The sequence below is a fragment of the Orcinus orca genome, chromosome 2, assembly GCF_937001465.1.
Source record: "Orcinus orca chromosome 2, mOrcOrc1.1, whole genome shotgun sequence".
In the NCBI taxonomy this organism is placed as follows: Eukaryota; Metazoa; Chordata; class Mammalia; order Artiodactyla; family Delphinidae; genus Orcinus; species Orcinus orca.
In genome coordinates, this window is record NC_064560.1 from 95119253 (window position 1) to 95144305 (window position 25053).

Consider the following 25053-nt stretch of genomic DNA (forward strand, 5'->3'; position numbering starts at 1 on the left):
AGAAATGCCATTGATGGTTTGATAGGGATTGCAGTGAATCTGTAGATTGCTTTGGGTAGTAGAGTCATTTTCACAATGTTGAGTCTTCCAATCCAAGAACATGGTATATCTCTCCATCTGTTTGTATCATCTTTAATTTCTTTCATCAGTGTCTTATAGTTTTCTGCATACAGGTCTTTTTTCTCCTTAGGTAGGTTTATTCCTAGGTATTTTATTCTTTTTGTTGCAGTGGTAAAATGGGAGTGTTTCCTTAATTTCTCTTTCAGATTTTTCATCATCAGTCTATAGGAATGCAAGAGATTTCTGTGCATTACTTTTGTATCCTGCTACTTTACCAAATTCACTGATTAGTTTTAGTAGTTTTCTGGTAGCATCTTTAGGATTCTCTATGTATAGTATCATGTCATCTTCAAACAGTGACAATTTTACTTCTTCTTTTTTGATTTGCATTCCTTTTATTTCTTTTTCTTCTCCAATTGCTGTGGCTAAAAATTCCAAAACTACGTTGAATAGTAGTGGTGAGGGTGGGCAACTTTTCGTGTTCTGATCTTAGTGGAAATAGTTTCAGTTTTCACCATTGAGAATGATGTTGGCTGTGCGTTTGTCACATATAGCCTTTATTATGTTGAGGTAAGTTTCCTCTGTGCCTACTTTCTGGAGAGCTTTTATCATAAATGGGTGTTAAATTTTGTCAAAAGCTTTTTCTGCATCTATTGAGATGATCATATGGTTTACATCCTTCAGTTTGTTAGTATGGTTTATCACATTGATTGATTTGTGTATATTGAAGAATCCTTGCATTCCTGGGATGAACCCTACTTGATCATGGTGTATGATCCTTTTAATGTGCTGTTGGATTCTGTTTGCTAGTAGTTTGTTGAGGATTTTTGCATGTTTGTTCATCAGTGATATTGGCCTGTAGTTTGCTTTTTTTGTGGTATCTTTTGTCTTTTTTTGGTATCAGGGTGATGGTGGCCTTGTAGAATGAGTTTGGGAGTGTTCCTCCCTCTGCTGTATTTTGGAAGAGTTTGAGAAGGATAGATGTTAGCTCTTCTCTAAGTGTTGGGTAGAATTCGCCTGTGAAGCCATCTGGTCCTGGGCTTTTGTTTGTTGGAAGATTTTTAATCAGTTTCAATTTCAGTGCTTGTGATTGGTCTGTTTATATTTTCTGTTGCTGGTTCAGTCTTGGAAGGTTGTGCTTTTCCAAGAATTTGTCCATTTCTTCCAGATTGCCCATTTTATTGGCATGTAGTTGCTTGTAATAATCTCTCATGGTCCTTTGTAGTTTTGCAGAAGTTGTTACTTCTCCTTTTTCATTTCTAATTCTATTGATTTGAGTCTTCTCCCTTTTTTTCTTGATGAGTCTGGCTAATGTTTTGTCAATTTTGTTTATCTTCTCAAAGAACCAGCTTTTAGTTTTATTGATCTTTGCTATCATTTCCTTCATTTCTTTTTCACTTATTTCTTTTTTCTTTTTTTTTTTTTTTTTTTGCGGTACGCGGGCCTCTCACTGTTGTGGCCCCTCCCGTTGCGGAGCGCAGGCTCCGGATGCGCAGGCTCAGTGGCCATGGCTCACGGGCCCAGCTGCTCTGCGGCATGTGGGATCTTCCCGGACCGGGGCACGAACCCGTGTCCCCTGCATCGGCAGGCGGACTCTCAACCACTGCGCCACCAGGGAAGCCCTTTTTCACTTGTTTCTGATCTGATCTTTATGATTTCTTTCCTTCTACTAACTACGGGGTATTTTTGTTCTTCTATCTCTAATTCCTTTAGGTGTAAGGTTAGGTTGTTTATTTGAGATTTTTCTTGTTTCATGAGGTAGAATTGTATTGCTATAAACTTCCCTCTTAGAACTGCTTTTGCTGCATCCCATAGGTTTTGGGTCATCATGTTTCCATTGTCATTTGTTTCTAGGTATTTTTTGATTTCCTCTTTGATTTCTTGAGTGATCTTTTGGTTATTTAGTAGTGTATTGTTTATCCTCCATGTGTTTGTATTTTTTACAGATTTTTTCCTGTGATTGATATCTAGTCTCATAGCATTGTGGTTGGAAACGATACTTGATATGGTTTCAATTTTCTTAAATTTACCAAGGCTTGATTTGTGACCCACGATATGATCTCTCCTGGAGAGTGTTCCACGAGCAATTGAGAAGAAAGTGTAAACTGCTGTTTTTGGATGGAATGTCCTATAAATATCAATTAAGTCCTTCTTGTTTAACGTATCATTTAAAGCTTGTGTTTCCTTATTTATTTTCATTTTGGTTGATCTGTCCATTGGTGAAAGTGGGGTATTAAAGTCCCCTACTATTATTGTGTTACTGTCGATTTTCCCTTTTATGGCTGTTAGCATTTGCCTTATGTATTGAGGTGCTCCTATGTTGGATGCATAAATATTTACAATTGTTATATCTTCTTCTTGGATTGATCCCTTGATCATTATGTAGTCTCTTGTCTCTTGGATTGATCCCTTGATCATTATATAGTCTCTTGTCTCTTGTCTCTCGTCTCTTCTTTGTCTCTTGTAATAGTCTTATGAAGTCTATTTTGTCTGATATGAGAATTGCTACTCCAGCTTTCATTTGATTTCCATTTGCATGGAATATCTTTTTCCATCCCCTCCCTTTCAGTCTGTATGTGTCCCTAGGTCTGAAGTGGGTCTCTTGTAGACAGCATATATACGGTCTTGTTTTTGTGTCCATTCAGCCAGTCTATGTCTTTTGGTTGGAGCATTTAATCCATTTACATTTAAGGTCATTATTGATATGTACGTTCCTATTACCATTTTCTTAATTGTTTTGGGTTTGTTATTGTAGGTGTTTTCCTTCTCTTGTGTTTCCTGCCTAGAGAAGTTCCTTTAGCATTTGTTGTAGAGCTGGTTTGGTGGTGCTGAATTCTCTTAACTTTTGTTGTCTGTAAAGTTTTTGATTTCTCCGTCAAATCTGAATGAGATCCTTGCTGGGTAGGGTAATCTTGGCTGTAGGTGTTTCCCTTTCCTCACTTTAAATTTGTCCTGCCACTCCCTTCTGGCTTGCAGAGTTTCTGCTGAAAGATCAGCTGTTAACCTTATGGGGATTCCCTTGTATGTTTGTTGTTCCTTTTCCCTTGCTGCTTTTAATATTTTTTCTTTGAATTTAATATTTGTTGGTTTGATTAATATGTGTCTTGGCATGTTTCTCCTTGGATTTTTCCTGTATGGGACTCTCTGCACTTCCTGGTTTTGATTATTTCCTTTCCCATATTAGGGAAGTTTTCAACTATAATCTCTTCAAATATTTTTTCAGTTCCTTTTTTTTTCTCTTCTTCTGGGACCCCTAGAATTCGAATGTTGGTGTGTTTAATGTTGTCCCAGAGGTCTCTGAGGCTGTCCTCAATTCTTTTCTTTCTTTTTTCTGTATTCTGCTCTGCCGTAGTTATTTCCACTGTTTTATCTTCCAGGTCACTTATCCGTTCTTCTGCCTCAGTTATTCTGCTGTTGATTACTTCTAGAGAATTTTTAATTTCATTTTTTGTGTTGTTCATCATTGTTTGTTTGCTCTTTAGTTCTTCTAGTTTCTTGTTAAACATTTCTTATATTTTCTCCATTCTGTTTCCAAGATTTTGCATCATCTTTACTATCATTAGTCTGAATTCTTTTTCAGGTAGACTGCCTATTTTCTCTGCATGTGTTTGGTCTGATGGCGTTTTACCTTGCTCCTTCATCTGCTATTTGCTGTCTTCTCATTTTGCTTAACTTACTGTGTTTGGGGTCTCCTTTTTGTAGGCTGCAGGTTCGTATTTCCCGTTGTTTTTTCGTGTCTGCCCCCAGTGGCTAACGTTGGTTCAGTGGGTTGTGTAGGCTTCCTGGTGGAGGGGACTGGTGCCTGGTGGGTGGGGCTGGATCTTGTCTTTCTGGTTGGCAGGACCATGTCCAGTGGTGTGTTTTCAGGTGTCTGTGAAGTTAGTATGATTTTAGGCAGCGTCTCTGCTAATGGGTGGGCTTGTGTTCCTGTCTTGCTAGTTGTTTGACATGGGGTGTCCAGCACTGGGGCGTGCTGGTCGTTGAGTGGAGCTGGGTCTTAGCGTTGAGATGGAGATCTCTGGGAGAGGTTTCACCATTTGATATTACATGGGGCTGGGAAGTCTCTGGTGGTCCAATGTCCTGAACTCGGCTGTCCCACCTGAGAGGCTCAGGCTTGACACCAGGCCGGAGCACCAAGACCCTGTCAGCCACATGGCTGAGAAGAAAAGGGAGAAAGAAAGAAAGAAAGAAAGAAAAAATAAATTAAATTAAATAAAGTTATTAAAATAGAAAAAAATTATTAAAAAGTAATAAAAAAATAGAAAGAAGAGAGGTAGCAAACCAAAAAACAAATCTACCAATGATAACAATTGCTAAAAACTATACTAAAAAAAAAACAAAAACGGACAGTCAGAACCCTAGGACAAATGGCAAAAGCAAAGCTATACAGACAAAATTACCCTAAGAAGCATACACATACACACTCACAAAAAGAAAAAGGAAAAAAAAATTATATATATATATAAGGAAGAGAGCAACGAAATCAGTAAACAAATCTACCAATGATAATAAGTTCTAAATACTAAACTAAGATAAACATAAAGCCAGAAACAAATTAGATGCAGAAAGCAAATCCCAAGTCTACAGTTGCTCCCAAAGTGCACTGCCTCAATTTTGGGATGATTTCTTGTCTATTCAGGTATTCCACAGATTCAGGGTACATCAAGTTGATTATGGAGATTTAATCCACTGCTCCTGAGGCTGCTGGGAGAGATTTCCTTTTCTCTTCTTTGGTCGCACAGCTCCCGGGGTTCAGCTTTGGATTTGGCCGCGCCTCTGCATGTAGGTTGCCTGAGGGCGTCTGTTCCCCACCCAGACAGGATGGGGTTAAAGGAGCAGCTGATTAGGGGGCTCTGGCTCACTCAGGCCGGGGGGATGGAGGGGTACGGATGTGGGGCGAGCCTGCGGCGGCAGAGGCCAGCATGACATTACAACAGCCTGAGGCACAACGTGTGTTCTCCTGGGGAAGTTGTTCCTGTATCACGGGACCCTGGCAGTGGCAGGCTGCACAGGCTCCTGGGAGGGGAGGTGTGGATAGTGACCTGTGCTTGCACACAGGCTTCTTGGTGGCTGCAGCAGCAGCCTTAGCGTCTCACGCCTGTGCCTAGTGTCCGCGCTGATAGCTGCAGCTCATGCCCATCTCCTCGTCTAGGCAGTGCTCTGAATCCCCTCTCCTTGCGCACCCGAAACAATGGCCTCTTGCCTCTTAGACAGGTCCAGACTTTTCCCTGGACTCTCTCCCGGGTAGCTGTGACGCACTAGCCCCCTTCAGGCTGTGTTCATGCGCCAACCCCAGTCCTCTCCCTGGGGTCTGACCTCCGAAGCCCGAGCCTCAGCTCCCAGCCCCCCACCTGCTCTGGCAGGTGAGCAGATGAGCCTTTCAGGCTGGTGAGTGCTGGTCGGCCCCGATCCTCTGTGCCGGAATCTCTCCGCTTTGACCTCTGAACTCCTGTTGCTGCGCTCTCCTCCGCAGCTCCGAAGCTTCCCCCTCACCCACCCCATCTCTGCCAGTGAAGGGCCTTCCTAGTGTGTGGAAACTTTTCCTCCTTCACAGCTCCCTCCCAGAGGTGCAGGTCCTGTCCGTATTCTTTTGTCTCTGTTTTTCCTTTTTTCTTTTGCCCTACCCAGGTACGTGGGGAGTTTCTTGCCTTTGGGGAAGTCTGAGGTCTTCTGCCAGTGTTCAGTAGATGTTCTGTAGAAGTTGTTCCACATGTAGATGTATTTGTGGGGAGGAAGGTGATCTCTACGTCTTACTCCTGTGACATCTTGAAGGCTCCCCTGCCCTTATTTTTTCTTAATGATGTATTTTTAAAATCATTTAGAAAAGGCTCTAGAAAATTGGATAGTAGTATGCAGTTGGGCATTGCCAAATGTACCTAAAGTGTAGGTTTTACAATAAGTTTTTGTGAACATGAAGTATAAATTTAAAATGTAAATAATGGCTAACTAGATAAGTAGTGTATATTGATAAATACATCTCATTTTAGGATGGCTCTGTCTTGCAAACTGTTGTGATTGGCTCTGGAGCTATTCAGACCACAGTATGGATTCCAGATGTTGGGGTAGCTGCTTGCTCAAATAGATCAAAGGTAATTTTACAGTCATATCAAGTTGTAAGTTGTTAGCCTGTAAGGTATCTTAAAAATCGTAGTCCAAGCATCCCACTTTACCGAGGCAAAAAATGATATCCAGAGGGATTATTACTTGCCCAAGATAATGCAGCTGTTTAGTGGCAGAAGGAAAACTAGAAGCTGGTACTCTCCTGCACCCTATACTTAGGGAAAAATGCTTAATTATTGAATGACTTTCCACTGGAAATTATAAAGAGAATTTATTACTTTCTGCCATGATTTTTGAGACAGCACTAAATTATCTAAAGAATTTTCCCTGAAAAGAAGGACTACCTCAAAGACCTTTAACTCAACGATACAGAATATATCTTGGCTTTCAAATTTAATGTTCTACTAAAAAATACTAGCCCTCTACTGTGAAATAATTCTATGATATGACATTATCTCTTACAGTATTGCTTTTCATACCCTTAATGAATAGTGTCAATGTGCTGCTTTGGTTTACATTTATGTGGTTAATATGTGGTAATATTAAAATAGAGCTGAAAACCTGCATGAACAGTCCTACTAGAAGTAAAATACAGAATCAGACCATAGGCAGTAGTAGCCTGCATAGAATAAACCATAGAGCCACAGAGCAGTGCTGCTTCTCTTGTAGATGTGTGTCCCTCAGCAGAGTACTACTTCCTCTAGTATCCTTGTGGTCATGTCAGACTCTTAAAATATACTAGATACCTTGTCCTACAAGTCCTATGAGATAGCAAATAATTCTCTTTAAGAAGAATCAGCTAATCCATGGTAGTTCACACATTTTACAGTTACTCACTTGTTTTTACCTTAGACAAAATTTAAGATGTTTTGAAGTTCATAGGCATTAATAGTATAGCATAAAATGTCCAAAAAGCAAAAGTGTTTAATGTATTACTAGAAGGAATTTCTCATATATGAATGGTGATGGAATGTCTCTCTTTTATTTAAACAAATATCATGTGGCATGGTTTATTTTTCATCAGGATGTTTTGGTCGTGAATTGTACAGCAGAATGGGCTGCTGCCAATCATGTTTTAGCAACCTGTAGGACAGCACTGAAACAACAGGGTGTTCTGGGATTAAACATGGCTCCCTGCATGAGAGCATTTCTGGAGCGGCTCCCCGTGATGCTTCAGGAGCAGTATGCCTATGAAAAGGTAACTGATTACACTCGTTCCTGCAGATCTACAGATGACTGGTGCTTTGGAATTGGAATTATAGCTTTGAATTTATCCCTTAAGAGTATGAGGTCTGAGTAAAATAAGTGGGGCTGTTTGGGCAGAATCACATGAAGATAATTCATGTCTAAAACAGTTGTTTAGTAATCCTAAGCCTGCTTTTACTTTATTTTAGTGGGAGTAAAATTTTTAAATAACCCTCAAATTTGTATAGTGTTTCTATTATTCATGTCAGATTATTTATTCATTCCAAAACTTCTTTAAATCCCTGTACCTCAGAGTATATCATCTTCCCTTTTCTGACCCATATATCTATTTTTGTGTGGCTTTGCCATCCCACAGTTGGGAGGGGGAATGGATATGGGCATCAGAGTGAACATCCTGTCCACTTTATCAGGTGAATCCTTGTGGAAAGTTTAGTAGAAGAGGTAAGGTTGAATTAAGTAAGGTCATTAAATACTAGAATGGGAAATTATGGAATTTGGACTTGTTGCCCAGGCCATGATCCTGTATAGCTTGTCTTCCAGCCCTCAGTAGTCACAGTATGCTGCTCCTAGGCAGAGCTCATCTGGGGTTTTTCCTTTCTCCTTTTTTTTTTTTGCCATGCTACATTAATCTTATCAGCTGTTAACCACACCCAGTTAATTTCACTGAGGTTTGCCCAGGTTTTCTTTTCTGAATCTCTCACAGAGTCGCTCTAGTACATCTAGGGAGGGCCAGGGAAGAAGGTTGTCTTTGATGGCTACCAGGGTTCTTTTGGTAAAGGAGGAAATGTGAGAGGGATGTGAGAGGGGGCAGGTCTCCATGGTTCAGTTATCTGCCTTTTTTTTTTTTAATTCAAGAAAAACTGTAATGAAAATATGCTAAATGCAGTGTGGTGTCCTGGGTTGAATCTTGGAGCAGAAGAGGAGCATTAGGGACTTCCCTCGTGGTCCAGTGGTTAAGAATTCACCTTCCAGTGCAGGGGACGCGGGTTCGATCCCTGTTTGGGGAACTAAAATCCCACATGCTGAGGGGCAACTAAGCTGGGCCCTCTAGAGCCCACGCGCTGCAACTAAGTCCCAACACAGCCAATAAATAAATAAATATTTTTTAAAAAGAAAATAAAAGGAGCATTAGTGGGAAACCCTATAAAGTTCTGTGGTTTAGTTATTATTGTAACCAGTGTTACTTTCTTAGCTTTGATTATCGCACCATGGTTATATAAGATGTGAACATTACAGAAGGTTGGGTGAAGGGTTTATAGGAATTCTCTGTACTATCTCTGCAACTCTCTATGTATCTAAAATTATTTCGAAGTAAAAAGCTTAAAAAAAACAGTAAAGTTAAAATATGACTACAGGCTTTCAGAATGCAGGAGGCTAATTTATATTATTTGGCAGAGGCTCTTCAGCATAATATCCTTGCATTTTTCTCTTAGCCTCATGTGGTTTGTGGTGACCAGCTTGTTCACAGCCCCTATATGCAATGTCTGGCTTCCCTTGCTGTGGGACTTCATCTGGATCAGCTGCTGTGTAATCCTCCAGTGCCACCACACCACCAGAACTGCCTCCCTGACCCTGCATCGTGGAATCCAAATGAGTGGGCCTGGTTAGAATGTTTCTCAACCACCATAAAAGCTGCTGAAGCCCTGACCAATGGAGCACAGTTTCCAGAATCTTTTACTGTTCCCGATCTAGAGCCTGTTCCAGAGGATGAACTTGTACTCCTAATGGTAAGTGTAGTATGAGCTACTGTTATATGTAACTGAGATTGTATTATGGATGTTTAGTAAGTAGCAGACCCTCAATAAGTATTTGCTAGCTTGAATAGAGCAAGAAGCACACCCTTATATAAACTTAAAATATTTTGTGTTCAGATACTCACTTTCAATCTGATGGAAGTCTTCTTTGGTGACAGGGATTGATTATGAGAATTGTGGAGCTCTTATAAATGTGCTGGTTTTCAGCGACATAGTCACATTTTCTCATTTTCTTGTCCATAGGTACCTTGTTAGTGTGTGTGCATATATATATATATGTGTGTGTGTGTGTGTGTGTGTGTGTATATATATATATATATATTTATTATTTTTCCCCTGTTAGAGCTTATCTGTATTTCTTCTGTTTACAATAACATTGTAAAAGGTACCTTCATTTTGTTTTATTTTATTTTTTAAACATCTTTATTGGAGTATAATTGCTTTACAATGTTGTGTTAGTTTCTGCTGTATAACAAAGTAAATCAGCTGTATGTATACATATATCCCCATATCAACTCCCTCTTGCATATCCCTCCCACCCTCATTATCCCATCCCCCTAGGTGGTCACAAAGCACCGAGCTGATTTCCCTGTGCAATGCACCTGCTTCCCACTAGCTATCTATTTTACATTTGGTAGTGTATATATCTCAGTGCTACTCTCTTACTTCATCCCAGCTTACCCTTCCCACTCCCCATGTCCTGAAGTCCATTCTCTACGTCTGCATCTTTATTCCTATCCTGCCCCTAGGTTTGTCAGAACTTTTTTTTTTTTTTTAGTTTCCATATATATGTGTTAGCATACGGTATTTGTTTTTCTCTTGCTGACTTACTTCACTCTGTATGACAGACTCTAGGTCCATCCAGCTCACTACAAATAACTCAGTTTTGTTTCTTTTTATGACTGAGTAATATTCCATTGTATATATGTGCCACATCTTCTTTATCCATTCATCTGTCAGTGGACACTTAGGTCGCTTCCATGTCCTGGCTATTGTAAATAGAGCTGCAATGAACATTGTGGTACATGACTCCTTTTGGATTATGGTTTTCTCAGGGTATATGCCCAGTAGTGGGATTGCTGGGTCATATGGTAGTTCTGTTTTTAGTTTTTAAGGAACCTCCATACTGTTCTCCACAGTGGCTGTATCAATTTACATTCCCATCAACAGTACAAGAGTGTTCCTTTTTCTCCACACCCTCTCCAGCATTTATTGTATGTAGATTTTTGATGATGGCCATTCTGACCAGTGTGAGGTGGTACCTCATTGTAGTTTTGATTTGCATTTCTCTAATGATTAGTGATGTTGAGCATCCTTTCATGTGTTTGTTGGCAATCTGTATATCTTCTTTGGAGAAATGTCTGTTTAGGTCTTCTGCCCATTTTTGGATAGGGTTGATTGATTTTTTTGATATTGAGTTGCATGAGCTGCTTGTGTATTTTGGGGATTAATCCTTTGTCAGTTGCTTCATTTGCAAATATTTTCTCCCATTCTGAGGTTGTCTTTTGGTCTTGTTTATGGTTTCCTTGGCTGTGCAAAAGCTTTTAAGTTTCATTAGGTCCCATTTGTTTTTGTTTTTATTTCCATTTCTCTAGGAGGTGGGCCAGAAAGGATCTTGCTGTGATTTATGTCATGGAGTGTTCTGCCTGTGTTTTCCTCTTAAGAGTTTTATAGTGTCTGGCCTTACATTTAGGTCTTTAATACATTTTGGGTTTATTTTTGTGTATGGTGTTAGGGAGTGTTCTAATTTCATTGTTTTACCTGTAGCTATCCAGTTTTCCCAGCACCAGTTATTGAAGAGGCTGTCTTTTCTCTGTTGTATATTCATGCCTCCTTTATCAAAGACAAGGTGACCATATGTGCCTGGGTTTGTCTCTCCGCTTTCTATCCTGTTCCATTGATCTATATTTCTGTTTTTATGCCAGTACCATACTGTCTTGATTACTGTAGCTTTGTAGTATAGTCTGAAGTCAGGGAGCCTGATTCCTTTAGCTCCCTTTTTCTTTCTCAAGATTGCTATGGCTATTTGGGGTCTTTTGTGTTTCCATACAAATTGTGAAATTTTTTGTTCTAGTTCTGTGAAAAATGCCATTGGTAGTTTGATAGGGATTGCAGTGAATCTGTAGATTGCTTTGGGTAGTAGAGTCATTTTCACAATGTTGATTCTTCTAATCCAGGAACATGGTATATCTCTCCATCTGTTTGTATCATCTTTAATTTCTTTCATCAGTGTCTTATAGTTTTCTGCATACAGGTCTTTTTTTCTCCTTAGGTAGGTTTATTCCTAGGTATTTTTTTCTTTTTGTTGCAGTGGTAAAATGGGAGTGTTTCCTTAATTTCTTTTTCAGATTTTTCATCATTAGTGTATAGGAATGCAAGAGATATATTTGCATTACTTCTGTATTCTGCTACCTTACCAAATTCATTGATTAGCTCTAGTAGTTTTCTGATCACATCTTTAGGATCCTCTGTGTATAGTATCATGTCATCTTCAAACAGTGACAGTTTTACTTCTTTTCCAATTTGAATTCCTTTTATTTCTTTTTCTTCTCTGATTGCTGTGGCTAAAACTTCCAAAACTATGTTGAATAATAGTGGTGAGAGTGGGCAAGCTTGTCTTGTTCCTGGTCTTAGAGGAAAGGTTTCAGTTTTTCACCATTGAGAACAATGTTGGCTGTGGGTTTGTCATATATGGTCTTTATTATGTTGAGGTAGGTTACCTCTGTGCCTACTTTCTGGAGAGTTTTTATCATAAATGGGTGTTGAATTTTGTCGAAAGCTTTTTCAGCATCTGTTGAGATTATCATATGGTTTTTATCCTTCAGTTTGTTAATATGGTGTATCACATTGATTGATTTGCATATATTGAAGAATCCGTGCATTCCTGGATACACCCCACTTGATCATGGTGTATGATTAATGTGCTGTTGGATTCTGTTTTCTAGTAGTTTGTTGAGGATTTTTGCATGTATGTTCATCAGTGATATTGGCCTGTAGTTTTATTTTTTTTGTGGCATCTTTGACTTTTTTTGATATCAGGGTGATGGTGACCTTGTAGAATGAGTTTGGGAGTGTTCCTCTCTCTGCTGTATTTTGGAAGAGTTTGAGAAGGATAGGTGTTAGCTCTTCTCTAAGTGTTGGGTAGAATTCGCCTGTGAAGCCATCTGGTCCTGGACTTTTGTTTGTTGGAAGATTTTTAATCACAGTTTCAATTTCAGTGCTTGTGATTGGTCTGTTTATATTTTCTGTTTCTTCCTGGTTCAGTCTTGGAAGGTTGTGCTTTTCCAGGAATTTGTCCATTTCTTCCAGGTTGTCCATTTTATTGGCATATAGTTGCTTTTAGTAATCTCTCATGGTCCTTTGTAGTTTTGCAGAAGTTGTTACTTCTCCTTTTTCATTTCTAATTCTATTGATTTGAGTCTTCTCCCTTTTTTTCTTGATGAGTCTGGCTAATGTTTTGTCAATTTTGCTTATCTTCTCAAAGAACCAACTTTTAGTGTTATTGATCTTTGCTATCATTTCCTTCATTTCTGATCTGATCTTTATGATTTCTTTCCTTCTGCTAACTTTGGCGGGTTTTTTGTCCTTCTTTCTCTAATTGCTTTAGGTGTAAGGTTAGGGTTTTTTGGGGTTTTTTTGTTTTTAACATCTTTATTGGAGTATAATTGCTTTACAATGGTGTGTTAGTTTCTGCTTCATAACAAAGTGAATCAGCTGTACGTAGGTTAGGTTGTTTATTTGAGATTTTTCTTGTTTCTTGAGGTAGGATTGTAGTGCTATAAATTTCCTCTTAGAACTGCTTTTGCTGCATCCCATAGGTGTTGGGCCATCGTGTTTTCATTGTCATTTGTTTCTAGGTATTTTTTGATTTCCTCTTTGATTGCTTCAGTTATCTCTTGGTTATTTAGCAGCGTATTGTTTAGCCTCCATGTGTTTGTATTTTTTTACAGTTTTTTTCCTGTAATTGATATCTAGTCTTGTAGTGTTGTGGTTGGAAAAGACATTTGATGTGATTTCATTTTTCCTTCAATTTACCAAGGCTTGATTTGTGACCCAAGATATGATCTACCCTGGAGAATGTTCCATGAGCACTTTAGAAGAACAATATTCTGTTGTTTTTGGATTGAATGCCCTATAAGTATCAATTAAGTCCATCTTGTTTAATGTGTCATTTAAAGCTTGTGTTTCCTTATTTATATTCATTTTGGATGATATGTCCATTGGTGAAATGGGATGTTAAAGTCCCCTACTATGATTGTGTTACACTCGATTTCCCCTTTTATGGCTGTTAACCATTTGCCTTGTGTATTGAGCTGCTCCTGTATTGGGTGCATAAATATTTACAATTGTTATACCTTCTTCTTGGATTGATGCTTTGATCCTTATGTAGTGTCCTTCTTTGTCTCTTGTACTAGTTTTTATTTTGAAGTCTATTTTGTCTGATATGAGAATTGCTACTCCAGCTTTCATTTGATTTGCATGGAATATCTTTTTCCATCCCCTCCCTTTCAGTCTGTATGTGTCCCTAGGTCTGAAGTGGGTCTCTTGTAGACAGCATATATATGGGTCTTGTTTTGTATCCATTCAGTCAGTCTGTGTCTTTTGTTTGGAGCATTTAATCCATTTACATTTAAGGTAGTTATCGATATGTATGTTCCTATTACCATTTTCTTAATTGTTTTGGGTTTGTTATTGTAAGTCTTCTCCTTCTCTTGTGTTTCCTGCCTAGAGAAGTTCCTTTAGCATTTGCTGTAGAGCTGGTTTGGTGGTGCTGAATTCTCTTAGCCTTTACTTGTCTGTAACGGTTTTAATTTTTCTGTTGAATCTGAATGAGCTCCTTGCTGGGTAGAGGAATCTTGGTTGTAGGTTTTTCCCTTTCATCACTTTAAATATGTCTTGCCACTCCTTTCTGGCTTGCAGAGTTTCTGCTGAAAGATCAGCTGTTAACCTTATGGGGATTCCCTTGTATGTTAATCGTTGGTTTTCCCTTGTGGCTTTTACTATTTTTTCTTTGAATTTCATTTTTGTTGGTTTGATTAATTTGTGTCTTGGCATGTTTCTCCTTGGATTTATCCTGTATGGGACTCACTGCGCTTCCTGGATTTGATTGACTATTTCCTTTCTCATGTTGGGGAAATTTTCAACTATAATCTGTTCAAATATTTTCTCAGACCCTTTCTTTTTCTCTTCTTCTTTTGGGACCCCTATAATTCAAATGTTGGTGTGTTTAATGTTGTCCCAGAGGTCTCTGAGGCTGTCCTCAATTCTTTTCATTCTTTTTTCTTTATTCTGCTCTGCGGTAGTTATTTCCACTCTTTTATCTTCCAGGTCACTTATCCGTTCTTCTGCCTCAGTTATTCTGCTATTGATTCCTTCTATAGAATTTTTAATTTCATTTTTTGTGTTGTTCATCGTTTGTTTGCTGTTTAGTTCTTCTAGGCTTCCTTGTTAAACGTTTCTTGTATTTTCTCCATTCTATTTCCAAGATTTTGGATCATCTTTACTATCATTACTCTGAATTCTTTTTCTGGTAGACTGCCTATTTCCTCCTCATTTGTTAGGTCTGGTGGGTTTTTACCTTGCTCCTTCATCTGCTGCATATTTCTCTGTCTTCTCTTTTTGTGTAACTTACTGTGTTTGGAGTCTCCTTTTTGCAGGCTGCAGGGTCGTATTTCCCGTTGTTTTTGGTGTCTGCCCCCAGTGGGTGAAGTTGGTTCAGTGGCTTGTGTAGGCTTCCTGGTGGATGGACCTGGTGCCTGTGTTCTGGTGGGTGGGGCTGGATCTTGTCTTTCTGTTGGGCAGGGCCACGTCCAGTAGTGTGTTTTGGTGTGTCTGTGAACTCAGTATGATTTTAGGCAGTGTCTCTGCTAATGGGTGGGCTTGTGTTCCTGTCTTGCTAGTTGTTTGGCATGGGGAGTCCAGCACTGGAACTTCCTGGCTGTTAGGTGGAGCTGGGTCTTAGCGTTGAGCTGGAGATCTCTGGGAGAGCTCTCACTGATTGATATTACACAGGGCCGGGAGGTCTCTGGTGGTCCAGTGTCCTGAACTCAGCTTTCCCACCAGAGAGACTCAGGCCTGACACCAGGCCGGAGCACTAAGACCCTGTCAGCCACACGGCTCAAAAGCAAAGGGAGAAAAAGAAAAAATAATAGTAATACTAATTTTTTTAATTATTAAAATAAAAATAATTAAAAAAAGAAGAGAGCAACCAAACCAATAAACAAATCCACCAATGATAACAAGCACTGAAAACTGTAATAAGATAAACATAAAAATCAGAATCCAGTCAGTTGCAGACAGCAAACCCCAAGTCTACAGTTGCTCCCAAAGTGCACCACCTAAATTTTGGGATGATTCGTTGTCTATTCAGGTATTCCCCAGATGCAGGGTACATCAAGTTGATTGTGGAGATTTAATCCGCTGCTCCTGAGGCTGCTGGGAGAAATTTCCCTTTCTCCTCTTTGTTCGCACAGCTCCTGGGGTTCAGTTTTGGTTTTTTGGTTTTGGCCCCGCCTCTGCATGTAGGTTGCCTGAGGGCATCTGTTTCCACCCAGACAGGAGGGGCTTAAAGCAGCAGCTGATTAGCCCGCTCTTCCTCATGCAGGCTGGGGGGAGGGAGGGGTACAGTAGTTATAATTGGAATGTGGGGCGAGCCTGCGGCAGCAGAGGCCAGCATAATATTGCAACAGCCTGAGGTATGCCGTGTGTTCTCCCAGGGAAGTTGTCCCTGGATCACAGGACCCTGGCAGTGGCGGGCTGCCCAGGTTCCCGGCATGGGAGGTGTGACCTGTGCTTGCACACAGGTTTCTTGGTGGCTGCAGCAGCAGCGTTAGCATTTCATGCCCGTCTCTGGGGTCCGAGCTGATAGCCACGGCTCGCACCCATCTCTGGAGCTCATTTAGGTGGTGCTTCTGTGGGCAGACAGGGAAGGAATCCCCTCTCCTCGCACACCCCGAAACAATGGTCTCTTGCCTCTTCAGCAGCTCCAGACTTTTTCCCGGACTCCCTCCCGGGTAGCTGTGGCACACTAGCCCCCTTCAAGCTGTTCACACAGCCAACCCCAGTCCTCTCCCTGGGTTCTGACCTCCGAAGCCTGAAGCCCGAGCCTCAGCTCCCAGTCCCCGCCCACCCCAGCGGGTGAGCAGAGAAGCCTCTCGGGCTGGTGAGTGCTGGTCAGCACCGATCCTCTGTGCGGGAATCTCTCCGCTTTGACCTCTGCACCCCTGTTGCTGCGCTGTCCTCCGTGACTCTGAAGTTTCCCCCTCGCCCACCCCACCCCACCCCACCCCCGTCTCCGCTAGTGAAGGGGCTTCCTAGTGTGTGGAAACTTTTCCTCCTTCACAGGTCCCCAAGCTGCAGGTCCCATCCCTATTCTTCTGTCTCTGTTTTTTCTTTTTTCTTTTGCCCTACCCAGGTATGTGGGGAGTTTCTTGCCTTTTGGGAAGTGTGAGGTCTTCTGCCAGCATTCAGTAGGTGTTCTGTAGGAGTTGTTCCACATGTAGATGTATTTTTGATGTATTTTTGATGTGTTTGTGGGGAGGAAGGTGATCTCCACATCTTACTCCTCTGCCATCTTGAAGGTCCCCCAGTATATATATATTTATAAATATTTTTTAGCATCTTTTCCTCGTCATCTTTTTAGATTTATTCCAATTATAGATTCTAAATTATTTGGCACTTCAATAATGTTTAAGAGAACATTTTAGTTGTCATTTCTTTCTGATTGTATTTGAAAGCGTCTAGATACAGAAACTGTGATGGAGATAAAATGCCGGCATAGATAGTGCAGGCCAGCACTTGATCTAACAACCCCTTTACCTAGTTTAGATTTATGTAAACAAACATTTGAATATATAAATAAAGATACAGTATAAAAGAGACATATGAATTGAAGGAAATTATCTAAATATAGAATATTTTAATTAGGAAGTATCCTTCTGAGCCCATTTGCCTCAAATATGTCATTTGTAGATGAGGAAGCTGCAACCTAGAAAGATGACCTGCCCACAGCCATACAACGAGATCACGGGGGTGGTGGCTCCTGCAGATGACCTTGTACCTATGGGTGCTCAGAAATGGTTAGCTTTGAATCTCCAATGTGTTCATGATAGTTGATAATGCAAGTGTTTATAGTAAAGGGAAATATTAAAAATCAAGTTTGGCATGATTGTGAAACTGCTCTTAAATTCTCATAATATTACCAAATTCTTTAAGACTCAGTTGTTAAGAACAGATAAATCATTCGCAAAAAGATTTTCTCAAAACGTGGCCTGGGAGAAGGGAGGGCTGCATTCTGGTCTTCATGCTGCTTGTAACTGACCATGTGATCTTGGGCTTCTCCTTTCCTATTTAAAAATAAGTGATCATTTTTAAGGCCTCCTAAAAAAAACCCCAAAAAACATAAATATTGATTAAGCAAAATTGACCCTGGTGTTTGCTGTCTTTCAGGATAACAGTAAATGGATTAATGGCATGGATGAACAAATTATGTCTTGGGCAACTTCCAGACCTGAGGTCAGTAAAGATAAAGATAACTGTATGGTGGTTCTTAGTAAATCTTCTGGTTGCAAATGCTTGTGTGTTCGTGTCCTGGTGTCCCCCATAGAGGCTGGTACACACTTAGTACCTAGTACATGCTTGTTTGAATGAATTAATGAATCAAATTTTGACTTGATTGTGGTTTTCTAGGACTGGCACCTGGGAGGTAAATGTGATGTCTACCTGTGGGGTGCTGGCAGGCATGGACAGCTGGCAGAAGCTGGAAGAAATGTAATGGTACCTGCAGCAGCTCCCTCATTCTCACAGGCCCAACAGGTAACTAACAGGGTAAAGAAATGTAGAAGAAACTTGGGAACTGACAATTCCGATTCCCTTGCTGTCAGTAACTTACTGTAGGATAAAGTTTGTCCATTGCATAGTCTATTGTGAGGAATCACCAAAGAAAGTCATGATATATAGCTTGTATATAGCTTCTAAATAAAAGTTTTTTAGAGTTTTTATCAGACTTAGGTTTTGTTAATAAGTTTCTAAATTTTTCTTGTTTTCACGTATCATGAATTAACATCATGATGCATTATGCCTGCCCAGCATATATTTATAGAAGTTAAGATATTGGTAATTATTAATTCTCTCTTTGGGTGCCATAAACTTACTGGGATCTTTAACCAGATTTCACTGACACTCCTCCCCTCGTCTAATAATTACTATATTTCTAAACCCTTCTTGAGGCCACTGCTTTCTCTTCCATTCTTCTCTACCTCGGTAAGCCCCAGGATACACTATTCTTTCATGTGTATATCCCCTGCAATTTCTGCTTCTTGTGGCCTCCAGCCAGTCTTTACTATTTTCCCATCAGCCTCTCCTCTTACTTCTTTTATCTATTTTGTTGTTAATGTTATTATTTAAACTCTGCACAGTTGGCTGAAAGCCCTGTAGATAACATGTTTCTAAAGTATCTTAAATCATCAGATGAGCCTCATACATCTCTTGGTTAAGTAAGAGGTTTTATAATAATCAAGGGCTTATAGGAACCCCGTTGTTATGTCAACCCTTCCCCTTTAATGAAAGGATAAAAGAACCGATAAAGGTATCCTAAGTATACATGGAATCATTTTAAATGTTTGCATGATAAAGCTATATAATAAAAGATAATATATTTAATTTTGTGTTTTTATACTAGGTTATATGTGGTCAGAATTGTACCTTTGTCATACAGGCCAATGGCACAGTGTTGGCTTGTGGGGAAGGAAGTTATGGCAGATTAGGACAAGGAAATTCAGATGACCTTCATGTGCTGACAGTTATTTCAGCCTTACAAGGTAAAATTATCCTCAGTTAAAAGCTGATCGGAAACTATGGCCTATCTGTAGGAATGTTTGCTTATTATGTTAGAACTCATCTCAAACCTTTGCTAGATAAAGTCATGTAGGGTTTTCACTTATATTTAGATTCTCGTTTAGGGATGTACAACCTTAATTTTCCATATTTTGAGCTGTATTATTTTGCAAGTTACTTATCATAGCCATGCTAGAATTGCTGTGTTAATACACACTGAAGATTGTAAACAAATTCTTTAAAATTGCAAAACTGTAATTAGGCAACTATTAATAGCAGTAGTAATCATGCATGTACTTCATTAACGTTAAAAATCAATTTATACGGAAATGTGCCTATGTACTAAAGACTTTAAAGGGCATCCCCATCAGAGTGCTCTGTGACTTGGAGAAAGAAAACCTCTGGAAAAACCACTGCACGGACCCCCGGCTTGTTCCTAAAGTTAACTTTTACTGACTCTGAAGCCTACAAAGAGAGCAAATTGAGTTTTTTAAGTAAAAGCATACAAGTAACATGAGTTCAGAACAAATTCTTGAGTAGCTCTAAGTTCTCTTCCTTCAGATCTTTGTGTGAAGTGCACAACACTAGGGATGGGAGGGCTTGGTTCCTGTTCGGTTCTATTAGATCCTGCCTCGGGTACTTTGCACAAGCTACTAAACCTCTTTGTGACTCAGTTTCCCCAGTTGTAAAAGTGGTGATGATAATATCTGCCTCATAGGATCTGTGTGAAAATAGAAAATGAGCGATCCATGTAAAGCATTTATAGGAGTGGCTAGAACATAATCTTTAGTGACTATAACTGCTCCTATCACCCTTCTCCTCTTCCTTATCATCATCATTTTATGTGACTGCTCCCAATTTTCTAGGTTATGGCTGCAAATCTGATTTAAAATTAAAGACATTGTTTATATTTCTGAAGTACTGTTGTGGTATTTTTTGATTCTGTGAGATTACTCTGTAGCAGCTTCAAGTAAAGAGGGGACTTTTAACATTCAGCAACTCTTGTTGGGTTTCTGCTCTGTTCCAGGCTTTGTGGTGACCCAGCTGGTGACTTCCTGTGGTTCTGATGGACACTCAATGGCCCTGACTGAAAGTGGTGAGGTCTTTAGCTGGGGAGATGGTGATTATGGCAAACTCGGCCATGGGAACAGCGACAGGCAGCGGCGGCCCAGGCAGATTGAGGCCTTACAGGGAGAAGAAGTGGTGCAGGTCGGACAGAATATGGATAAGTTTATCTTTTTTTTTTTTTTAATGTTTATTTATTTATTTATTTGGCTGCGCTGGGTCTTAGTTGTGGCATGCGGGACATAGTTGCGCCTGGATAAGTTTATCTTTGAATGTAAACATACTAGGTGTTGAGTTCTCAAGTTTAGGTAATGAAAAACAGTAGTAAAAATTTATTACCCCATCATAAAAGATCCAGTGTTTTTGGTGGTTCAGAGTCATTCTTGAGTGTCTCAGGAGTTTGAATGGGCTTTGGTGTTAGAATGGACTCCTTTTTCCTGAGCCAGCTGGTTGACCCAGGCCAGGGTGCTTCAGGTCCTGGAAGAAGTGGGGTTTAACTCCTGCCCCACAGTTCTTGATATAGTGTTAAATGGAAAGCTTTGCTTTCAACCTATCATTATCGTTACAAAGGTTGAGTTCATATACATTTTCTGGAAAATCAATTTGTGATCTAAAATAATATTGTAAAGTTACATAGCACCTTACAGTTTACAAAGAATTTCCCTATTCATTAACTCATATAGTCTAGGTCATCCCTGCGTAGCTGAAGAGTAGCAACACTGCCAAGGTATGCTGTTTAGCTTGGTCTTCCTGAGGATTTTGAGGTAGATCAGACTTGGGGGAGCAGGAGGGCCACTTGGGTGGATAGGACATACTGGTCTTGAAGATCCTGAGTTTTCAGTGAAGTTTACTTAAAGATTATTACTGTATTAATAACCAAAAAGGACTGATTTCTTTCTTAGTATGCCCTCTTGTTAAAATTTTTGTTCTTGTTTGTTCTATTCGTAGATGTCTTGTGGCTTCAAACATTCAGCAGTGGTAACATCAGATGGCAAACTGTTTACCTTTGGGAATGGTGACTACGGTCGTCTGGGTCTTGGAAACACTTCGAACAAAAAACTTCCAGAGAGAGTAACTGCACTGGAGGGGTATCAGATTGGACAGGCATGGAATAAATCAATAATACGTTCTATATGATCATAGTTTCTTGTTTCCCCTATGTGCACTTAGACATTGTCCTTTCAGGAAAACTAGAATCACCACTCGTACTTAACCTGATGTACATTTTGTTTGGCCTAATTGATAAACAAATGGAAGTCTTAATTCAGGATGTGAATATTTTAAAATCCTCTTCATAATACCACTTGATATGAAAGCTTTAAGCAATATAGTAACTCCTCTTCAGTATCCTGGAAGTAGATGGCTGAACTGCAGCATCATTGGTAGCTGCTGCTCTTAAGTAATAATTGTTCCTGACCTGTACATTTTGAGACTCTCTCTTAACAAGAAGATGAGATAAAATATTTTTATCTTTTACTATTTTTATCTTTTATCATTCCTTAGACTGTCTCTGGTGTGAATGAGTATTTTTTAATCATATGTACTTTTTCCTATCTTTTGTGCTCTCTGATTCAGAGTTAGCCACAGATATTTGAAGGATTTTACTTTGAAAAAGGTTGTTTTTTGTTTGTGGACATTAGGAATTTTTTTCTTCATGACACATTTTGGTTAACATATGTAAGGCCCTGAAACCAATAAAAATTTTTGGAAACACAGCCAGGTTTTTCACTGAAGTCAAGACAGAGTGTCCCAGAAATGGGTGTTTTAGGTATTGTGATTTGCCTTACCACCCTGTTATTTCTCCAGGTGGCTTGTGGCTTAAACCATACTTTGGCAGTGTCAGCAGATGGCTCCATGGTGTGGGCTTTTGGAGATGGGGACTATGGAAAACTAGGCTTAGGAAATTCCACTGCAAAATCTTCACCTCAGGTCAGTATTGGCTTTAATCTAGAGATTCAGACAACATGGTTTTCTTCTATGTCAGTACCTCTTCTTAGCTGGAAGTAATTTACCTTTAACATTTTTGGTAATTCATAATGAAATTTAGAAGCTTCTTTTGCTTATTCTTAAATTTCCAACATTCCAGATCTTATTTTAAATAAGTAATTTAAAATAATTAAAATAAGTAATTAATAAGCATTAATTACTAAACTGGATATAAAAATGCTGCAAGGACAAGCATCTGTCTTTGTCATGGGCTGAGTAGTGTAGGACTACCTCCCATGTAGAGAAGAAATAAGTATAAACATATCTCTGGGGTGTCTTATGGAGGGAACCATGAACAATGTTTTGTAACTCTCTGCTTGTGACTGCCATTTCAGCATATTATTACCACTGAATTATACAGGTATGTGCATTTAAAAAGTAATAGGAAATCCAAGTCCATAAACAAATGATTTAGAGGCTTTATTCACATTATAGAAGGTTTCTTGGCTCTTCAGAAGACCTCCTGTGCAATCCTTTTTATGTGGATTTTTCTAACACGTTTAACAAGCAGCATGATTTACAAGTATTCAATTTATATTCAACTCCAGATTCACTATCGTATATAGTCTGTGACATCTTGATAGCTAGACTGGTGAATATTCAGCTAGGGATACAAAAAGGAAGGAAATCCTCTCTGGAGAACATATAAAGCAGTTATTGTCACCTCTGAAAGCAGAAAAAATCTAACTGGGAGCAGCCCACGGCTTTACATGGTCTTATGGTGTTCTTTAAACAGCCATAGAATTCTCTTTGGTTTCTGTTGCCCAGAGGAATGTTTCCAACTTCACATGGGGTCCTGGGGATTTTAGTTAAACGTCCCCTACCCCCTATAATATTCGCCCAAATTCAGGTAGTTTGCAGAGCAGTATGAGAAAATAACATTTAGGAGTGTGGATATGGCTGAAAACAAGTAAGTGACTATTAGTATTTTTATTGGAAGATAATCCTTGAGTTTATACATGCCAGTAGGCAAATTTGAGTGTTTTATATTTTCCTTTTTAAATTATGTGCCTTACGCTTTTATTTTGCAGAAAGTTGATATCCTTTGTGGAATTGGAATAAAAAAGGTTGCGTGTGGAACTCAGTTTTCTGTTGCATTGACCAAAGATGGTCATGTGTATACCTTTGGTCAAGGTAGGGCATTTTCCAGGCATTAATTATATTGCTTATTTTGTGCACACATGTATTACAGAAACATTTGCCTTCCAGCTGTATAGAAAGTGCTTAAACTGAGTCATTTTTCATTCTGGGTGATGATTGGCCACACAACCTTCATTCACTAGCTACTTTTCTGCTCCACTTTCATGCTATTTGTTGTAAGGACAAACTCTCCTCCCCATTGATGGCCCCTCGTGCCAGAGCCTTCATTCTTGCCAGAAGAGTTCCTGGCAAAGCCCTTCCCTTCCTCCTCTCTGCTGCCTCTGCCATGCTACCACAAACACTGCCTTGACCACCAGAGCTCCTCGGGATCCTGCCTCACTTCCCAGCCCTTGCAGGGACTGGGGATCCAGGTCTTAGGAATTCACAGGCATTTGGGATTCAGATCTTGAGTAAGTTCAAAATCTACGCATCCACAGTGGGATTGCCTGGCAATATATTCAGCTTTGTAAACGGAACTTCTTTTCAAGTTGTAGTGACCGAAGAATGTGTGAGGAAGAGGGGGGAAGAAGTGAGCTGTGATTGAAGTTTCTAGTCTTGGAAGAACGTGGACGCTGCTGAGGCCGGGGAAGTTGGTTCTGGTGAAAGAGATAAGGAGCTTAGTTTTAGTCATATTGAACTGGGGCCATATACTCTAGACTACATGTATGGAGAAGTCTAGCAAGTTACGGGGGATTTGGATCTGGAACTCCAGGGAGATTGTTTATGGAGATGTAGGTTTGCATAATTCCTAATGGTGTAGTTAAAGCCATATTAATAAGCTCTAAGAAACCCAGGGAGAGAATATGGCATGAAAAAAGTGGAGGGTAAAACTCTAGGGAATGTGAGTAAAGGGCAGGTGAACATGGGAGAGCTGGCTTTGAAGGGAGTGGAGAGAGAGGTAGTTGGGGAGCCAGGACAGTGCAGAGTCTCTGAGGGGCAGAAGGAGCTGAGGCCACATTATCAGAAGGTAAAGTGGAGCTCCATGGGCTAGAGCTGGAGAAGAGGCTGCTGCAGTGTAGGCAGTTAGGAGCTATTCATGGCTTTTGAGAGTACAGTTTCAGTGCAGTGGTGAGAATGCAAGTTAGGCTGCAGAAGGTGGCCAAGCCAAACAGGCCTACAGCATGTGAAGCACCAGGGACTGGCCTGCACTTCGTAGAAGTTTGGCAGCAAAGAGAAGGGGAGAGGTTGGCTGGAAATTTGAGGACAGGACAGGTTGCATGATGTCTTTTCTTAGAATGCAAGAACTTAGGGCCTCTGTGAATTATGTGCCAGTCCTCTCAAGTATGAGGATGCTAGAGGTGCCTCTTGGTTTGAAATAAGCTACAAATTTTAAATTAAATTTTATTTATTTTTATGAAAAAGGAGATCGTGACATTTTGCAAAGAAACAGTTTTAAACTTTATTCGCTCAGAATCCGGTATACCTTACTGGCAAAGCAGCTTTTGCCCCAGTGAGTTATGTATGTCATTGCTGTACCACCATAGACATTAAATGACTCATCAGGAAATGTAAAAGGACTGTGGTGTGCCGTCCATAAATGTCCTCTTGCTATTTTTTCAGATCGCTTGATAGGCTTGCCAGAAGGGCGTGCTCGCAATCACAATCGACCGCAGCAAATCCCTGTCCTGGCTGGAGTGGTCATCGAAGATGTGGCCGTTGGAGCTGAACACACACTTGCTTTGGCATCAACTGGAGATGTGTATGCCTGGGGGAGCAATTCAGAGGGGCAGGTACATATTTATCTCGCTTGCTGCTCTGTCATGTTCTAGAAATCTGACAGCATTCTTCATTTGGCAAAGGGATAAGCTAGAAACTCGGCATATCTACACAAGACCTCAAGCACGTCACTTTGCTGTGGGGCTGATTATCTGGAGTCCAGTTGTGCCTCTCTGTCTCTTGATGATGGTCTAGTAAGTGTTATATCATGGTTTAAAAAAAATCTGGCAGT

General features: G+C 40.0%; 1 protein-coding gene across 5 annotated transcripts in view; it reads left to right on the plus strand.

Annotated features, from left to right (window-relative positions):
- Positions 1 to 25053, plus strand: part of HERC1 (HECT and RLD domain containing E3 ubiquitin protein ligase family member 1) — a 215833-nt gene that overhangs the window by 175964 nt on the left and 14816 nt on the right. For all 5 annotated transcript variants that reach the window (XM_049706186.1, XM_049706187.1, XM_049706188.1 and 2 more), the window contains 11 exons: positions 6048 to 6149; positions 7145 to 7318; positions 8760 to 9053; positions 17529 to 17594; positions 17769 to 17894; positions 18760 to 18898; positions 19942 to 20123; positions 20928 to 21083; positions 21786 to 21908; positions 22997 to 23099; positions 24666 to 24835. In XM_049706186.1, coding sequence (XP_049562143.1) covers positions 6048 to 6149; positions 7145 to 7318; positions 8760 to 9053; positions 17529 to 17594; positions 17769 to 17894; positions 18760 to 18898; positions 19942 to 20123; positions 20928 to 21083; positions 21786 to 21908; positions 22997 to 23099; positions 24666 to 24835 — 1635 coding nt within the window. The remainder of the gene's footprint in view (positions 1 to 6047; positions 6150 to 7144; positions 7319 to 8759; positions 9054 to 17528; positions 17595 to 17768; positions 17895 to 18759; positions 18899 to 19941; positions 20124 to 20927; positions 21084 to 21785; positions 21909 to 22996; positions 23100 to 24665; positions 24836 to 25053) is intronic.